The sequence below is a fragment of the Cynara cardunculus genome (genome assembly GCF_001531365.2).
Source record: "Cynara cardunculus var. scolymus isolate 2C chromosome LG 13, CcrdV1, whole genome shotgun sequence".
NCBI lineage: Eukaryota > Viridiplantae > Streptophyta > Magnoliopsida > Asterales > Asteraceae > Cynara > Cynara cardunculus.
Window position 1 is genome coordinate 13,825,019 of NC_037540.1, and position 6,687 is coordinate 13,831,705.

General features: G+C 37.8%; 2 protein-coding genes across 10 annotated transcripts in view; both read right to left on the reverse strand.

The window, feature by feature from the left end:
• LOC112525162 (DNA topoisomerase 1) overlaps positions 1 to 919 on the reverse strand; it is a 12,391-nt gene extending 11,472 nt beyond the window's left edge. For 7 of the 9 annotated variants that reach the window (XM_025135150.1, XM_025135156.1, XM_025135151.1 and 4 more), the window contains exon 1: positions 757 to 919. The gene's annotated coding sequence lies outside the window, so the exon portion shown is untranslated. The remainder of the gene's footprint in view (positions 1 to 756) is intronic. The other 2 variants (XM_025135153.1, XM_025135148.1) reach the window with 1 other exon arrangement.
• A 3,272-nt stretch (positions 920 to 4,191) lies between these two features.
• The window catches only part of LOC112524232, a 13,494-nt gene continuing 10,998 nt past the window's right edge, over positions 4,192 to 6,687 (reverse strand). The window contains exons 4-7 of the mRNA XM_025133969.1: positions 5,730 to 5,845; positions 5,150 to 5,332; positions 4,875 to 5,017; positions 4,192 to 4,596 (exon numbers count right to left, since the gene is read on the reverse strand). Of these exons, the coding sequence (XP_024989737.1) occupies positions 4,415 to 4,596; positions 4,875 to 5,017; positions 5,150 to 5,332; positions 5,730 to 5,845 (624 nt within the window). The 3' untranslated portion in view covers positions 4,192 to 4,414. The remainder of the gene's footprint in view (positions 4,597 to 4,874; positions 5,018 to 5,149; positions 5,333 to 5,729; positions 5,846 to 6,687) is intronic.

Sequence of the window (6,687 nt, forward strand, 5' to 3'; positions counted from 1 at the left end):
GGTCTTCTTCTTCCAGCAGGTCTCACGTCGCCTTCTTCCAGCAGGTCTGTCGTCGCCGCCGCTCGTTGCCGCCGCTCGTCGCCGCCGCTCGTCGCCGCCGCTCATCGCCGCCTCTCGTCGCAGCCTCTCGTCGCCGTCTCCGGTCGCCTTCCACAGCTTCCTTACTGCTGCGTCCTCTCCTTATTGCTGGTACGTGTTTTCGATAAGTCTAGGGTTTGGTTTAGGGAATTTAGCATTTTTCTTTGGAAATTGATGGTGTTTATTGCTAATTTCATGTTTGTAACAATGTTAATGATGATTGGATTACCGACATTTTGCCATTTCTTGAGGATTTGATACTGATATGAAGAACAGCATCTTTTCTATATATCCATTTAGAATTGATTGTATTTCTTGAGGGTTAAATGGTAATTTGTTGTCATTCAGAGAACAATTACCAAACAACCTTGTTTCATTCAGCAATTAACCATTCTGATCCTCTTAGCCATTCTAACCTCTTAACTATTCTAAACTAAATCATTCAGCAACTGCCAAACAGCCCCTAACAGACATACAGTGAATTATACACTCATCTTTAACAGACATACAGTGTGAAGTGAATCAAGTGATACAGTAAGTCAGTAACAAGAATTAGAAACATAAATGACAAACCACAAAGGACCAATTTCACAGCTTCATACTTAGGTTTTGCAATCAAACAAGAATTAGAAACATAAAAAACAAAATAAGTAAAGTAAATAACCCTAAGTCCCTAACCTCACAAGTCACAACTCACAAGAGTCAAGACGCGAGAACGAGAGGCCGAGAGCCGGTCGGCCGTCGGCGGTCGATAGTCGAGACTCGAGAGAGGCAGAGGGTGAGAGTGAGAGCGAGAGCCGATTGAGTCAAGAATCGGTTTCTGTTGGTGAGTTCCGTGAGCGAGGCGGGGGCGAGAGTCGAGGGAGTGTGGGAGGACAAATTGAAGGCCGATTGAGATTGTAGTGGACTATTAACGATAATATTAGGCCCAAATCAAAATTCAGTATAGGTTATTTTATAATGTATTTTTACATGAAAATATAATTTTAATTATATTAAAACGTATTTTTAAAATGTATTTGAGTGACTCAATTATAAATTTATAATATATTAAAAATATATATCATTAAAAAATTTAAAAAAAAATCTTATTTTTTTAATGCCGGGACCGGGACCGGTGGCCCATAACCGGTTATGAAGTACCTTGAGCGGTCCTACCATTTTCGACCGAGACCGGTTATGGCCGGTTATGAGAAAGCTTGGGACCAACCCGGCCCGGCTGGGGACCGGTTTTTGGCCATCACTAACCTATACATATACATTGGGCTTTAGAAATTTGATGCCCTTGAGCTGCCCTGGGCCGTCGCCCCCTGGGCCTATGGCTAGGACCGGCCCTGGTCGCCACTTCTTTTTAATATCTATTAGTGGGTTTTATTCTAAACTATTTTTTCTTGTTTCTTGGGAATTTGAGTTTTTCGACAGAAACTTATTGGTCACATTTTGAGAATAGTTATTTGTATGCGTTTAGAAGTCTTGAAAAATTTCCTACTCATTGCATATCCTGGAGTTATGAAAGCTATGATTGTCCAATTTAGCTATGATTGCGACGATTTATTGAACGGTTTTTTACTTAATTATGTCATCCATGATCCACCCAAATATAGATTGCGTTCTAGTAGTTGGATTGAATCCCATGGCCTCTTTAGGTTATGATATTTATGTATTCGTTTCAATTAGGACGAGTATTTGGAACGTGGTCAGATTTTTACCCGTGGCTTATGTCGTGGACGTTTGGATTAGGGTGTAATTTTTTTAGTTTATTTGTAGCATCAATTATTATGCATCATGCATTGCAGAGTTCTCTAATATTTACAAACATATTTCAAGGCTTGTAATCATTCAATCCCCGTCATTCCATTTTAGCTCACCTCCAACCGRAAAGCTTTCGCGATGATGTTTTCCGAGAATACATCCTTCAAAAATGGGATTTGGTTGGATGGAGTCTCGCAGAAGAATATCATTTTTATAAAGGGCGCTACAACTAGCAGCCACTTTCTTATTAGTAAGATAGGTTGCTTGAGCCAATCCAACCCCCTCCCTACTCTTCTCTTCATGTATGTGGGCTGCCTGTCCCGTCCCGAATAGACGAACAGGATTTGGCGAACGAATAGAAAGGTTAAAGGCTTTTTTATTGGTGAAGTAGGCACGGGTATCAACGYCTAAGCCCACAGTAAACATATGATGTTGGGTAGTTTCTTTTTCATTACTTACCGAAGTCTAAAGGTAAGAGTGAAGTCGTCGACACCAGGGTGCACCGGAGCCCGAGTGAGAAAGGGATATTTGGACGGGCGGTTGTACTAGAGAAGGGGATTTTAGATTTGGGACGTTTGAGCTTTCTTTTTTGTCTAAATTTGAGGTCGGCCTGAACATGGGCCTGAGCTCAACCTGTGCCAAAGCCTAAGCTCATTCATAAGGAACAATTCCGTTTATCAACCGTCTTTGATAAATGTTGGGTGTAAGGGCGGTTTACCAAATGCTTACTGTAAGGGTCATTTACCTAAACGCTTATCCGGTAAGAGTCAACATTCTAACATGTTTTATCGATTAAAATTGTAGTTCAACAAAACGGTATCATATTCAATAATTTACCCCGTAAACGTTTATCGGGATAAGAGTCGTTACCCTCACCTACCGGGTAAGACTCTTCATCATCATCGTTCTTATCAGATAAGATTCTTGGCTCTTATCATGTTCATCCGGTAAAGTAAATGACTTAGGTAGCGTTTGATTTTTTAAGAGGTGTTGAAACCTGAAGTCTTCTTTCATTTCTGATTGATAAGAGATGTGCTGAAGTTGAAATCTGAATCAACAAGACTGTTTGTTTTTGTAACATTGTCAGTGTTTCTAAAGTAAAATTGGCGTCATAATCCGAAGAACTTCCTTAGCTCTTCGAATCTGAAAGAGAAACTCCTTCCCCTCTCTCTTTCAGTTTAACAAATTTGTCAGTCAGATAGATTAGAATCACAAGTCCTACCTTCTGCAACATAACGTAATTCTTTGTTTGATAAAAAATATAGAGCAAAAAATTAAAAGTGAAAATTTGTTGTGTTTATATTCAACCCCCTTCTACAAACAATTCATGTGTAAGTTATCACTTTCTAGGACCAACACTTACCTTATTGTATAACGTTTTCGGCCATCAAAATTGATTGTTATTAAGCGTCTTAAATCTAGTAAGTGCTTACCAGATAAGAATCTTTTTCCCTCACTTATTTGATAAGACTCTTGATCGTCCTTGTTATGCCTCTTACCAGATAAAATTCTCGGTCTTTGCCATGCCCAATCGGTAAAGTAAGTGATATTGACAAACACTTACCGTGTAAGTGTCCAATAAACATCCCCTAAATCTTGATTTCTTAATTAAATCCAAAGAAACTTAGAATATGTTTAAAACCAAATCAACTCAAATAACATCTTTCCCTATCTCTGATGAATTGTAAATTGAGATTGCATCTCACTGCAACAAAATCTTTCTAACATTAGAGATTGTTTACCAATACAAACTATTTAGAAATCACCACCCTTATATACCTTATCAGGTAAGATTCTTGGTTATCAAAATAGCACATTACACACATCTTTTACCAGTAAGTGCTAACCAAGTAAGGGGTTGTTTACCCAACGCTTATCCCGGTACGAGTTTACCAAGTCACATTACCTTACCGGATGAATATGGCAATGACCAATAATCTTACCCAATAAGCTTGAAGAGATTGTTGGTAAATACCATCATCTCTTACTGGATAAGCATCTCTTACCTCTTAAGGGGCAACAAGTATTAAATTAACCTGTAAGAGTCAGTAAGCGTTTATTAAACAGCCACTTAGACTTGGGGGCCGTCTACGGAACTCTTATCAGGTAAACACTTACCATATCAATGAGAAAATGACAAGGACAGAGGATCTTATGTTGTAGGAGGCATAACAAGGACTGAAAATCTTACGCGGTAAGTGAAGGAGAAAACTCTTACCCGATAAGTGTTTACCGAAAATATTACCCTATAAAGTAAGTAAGAGTGATAACTTTAACCAGCAACTCAGCAAGTGCTTATCTGGTAAGAATTTGATAAGTGGCCCCTTATGCATTAACAACTCAGAAATTACTCTTGGTTCCTGAAACACAAAAAGAACAAAAAAGATATATAACAGAAAACAGGGAAAAACGATGCTTTAGAATCTTTTAAACAGAGTTATCAAAAGAGCAATACACATATATTTGTAGGTCCATCATACTTTCAGTGAAGCTTCTTTAACATAACATTACACAGTTTAGTCATTGACATCCCCCTCTATTGCAAGTATTTGTGACGACTGTACGTACAACCAGCAGACAAAACTTACGGGCTCAGTGACATGTTTATGATCGAAGACAGTTTGATTTTCTGAACTTTAGCAGGATCTTGAAGCTGAAACAAGACTTCTGTACTTGATCTCACTGTTACCTCATTCCAGTCCAAACCTGAACCCCCTTCACTCCTGTAATCTCGTGGTGCGTATAGAAGTTGAAGCTTCGAATGAGCTGTATTCAGTCACCTCATTAGGAAGAAAGTTGAAATAAACATAATAGCTTATATTCGTAAATGTTTTCTCATTTGATTTGTGGTCTCTCTTGTCCGAGAGCATCTCCAACAAATCTGGAAAATGAAGATTTTGGAGTTTTTAACCTTCGTTCTTTTTGCTCAAAACAGATCCTCCAAATTATTCTCCATTTTGGAAAAAATTATATAGAATCTGTTGGAGATGCTCAGATTCAGATATAAAAAAGAAAAAGAAAGAAGTGGTATTAATTACAAGTACCTAAACCAAACATGCTTGTTTTTTGGATCGTCAAACGGCTAACTTTTGATCTCTTAATATTTCTTAAAGACAGGATATCATCTTGCTTCCCTTTAAATTCTAAAAATTCTCCTAATAGTTGTATGTTATTTTTTAGCTCCAATCTGCACGAAGAAAAAAAGGATAAATACAAAATGAGATACCAAATAACCATTTAATTCCTTCAGAAGCTTTTTTCATCCATTGGGAAGTACCACAAACAAGCAATTGGATACAAGTAGAACACCTAAACATACCTATCCCACATTGGAGCAGTGCTGAGAATGAAACCAAGATTCTGTACCGACTCCTGCATTTCTTTCTTATCACCATGTAAAGCACCCTTAATCCAGCCAGATATGCTCTTCCGCTCTGGTTTCAATTCTGTCCATTGCTCATATGTTACAACTTCTGGGGGAAAGTAATCTGGATGAATGGTGCTGGAAGAACAAATAATCGTGTAACACAGATTACTTTAAATCTAAAATGGGATTGAAGTTGCAATTGAATTTTGAAAACAGCAAAATTTTAGATCCTCATAGCATACATGGTACCCTAGTTATTATTCAAATTTGTGATACCAGGAGTAATACAAAACGTTTCATGTTTGTCTATGAACACCAATGGTATGCACAAGCTTGGCCACCTAATAAACTGGCCTTAATTTGAGAATTAGACTTTATGAGCACTTTCAAGGGGTATACATTATCAATAAACAAACAATAGCAATTTTATTTTGATTATTAATGTAAAGAAAGCACTTTAGAAATTCAATTATGCACAGGTTAAGTAATACACTACTAGTGAATACATCAAACTGAATGTTTTAGTTTGTACCGAAAGTTTGGGTTGGGGCATACGATCTTGCAGGACAGATATCCATCTGGCAGAGCAACTCCCCTTTGTTCAAGATACGACTCGAGAACTGCAGCTTGTCTTTTGGCCTCCACCATCTATAACAGATAACACATAATAGTGAAGTAAGATGTGGATACATAAAAGAAAATTGATAACCCCACCTCTGTACTCCCTATTAGTCTAGAAATAAAAGCAAAAGTGATATTGCCCATTGTCATTATTACATCAAGAAAATTATCAAGAATCAGCAAGTCATTGGCTGATTCAAGAAAGGATTTGTAACAAAAACATTGTAATCTCCTCCCTCCAAATTTGACAAATACTTGTAACTATGAAAAATTAAACATATACTGCATGTCTACATCATCAAAAAATATGATCAATTTAGCTTCGCAAGAGGTATCTTGCTTCAGATTTGCTTCTGTTATAAAGGGTAACATCATCTTGTATAATGCATAATACAGATGAAGCTTAAGAGAAATAGCTCTGTTTTAACATGGTAGCAGATCAACTTAGCTCTTGATACAAACCCAAACATCGCCTGCTGCTATCATGAAAACCCCTAGACGCCACTATCACGAACACAAAGTCATGAACCTAAATGACAACCAACTTTCTGGTTGGTCATTATCTGGTTCACAAAATCCTAGGTGTATGGGGTTTCCTGCTTTTCGACGTTTTTGGTTTGTGTTTCTTTTTCTCTCTGCTCATAATTTCTGATTTGCACCTTTTCTGTCCGCATTACTTGTTTGACTCTCTCCCTGCATCTTTTGTTTTGCGACTTTTAGTCTTGCATCACTGCATCAATCAAACCATTTGCAGCTCAACTGAAATCACCTATCAACTGTTTTTGTAATCTTCTTGTGGGCAAGGTTCTAGTACAAAACCAAACCAAACAAACCCAATAAGTCCCAACCGAAGGCAGGGACTTTGTTTT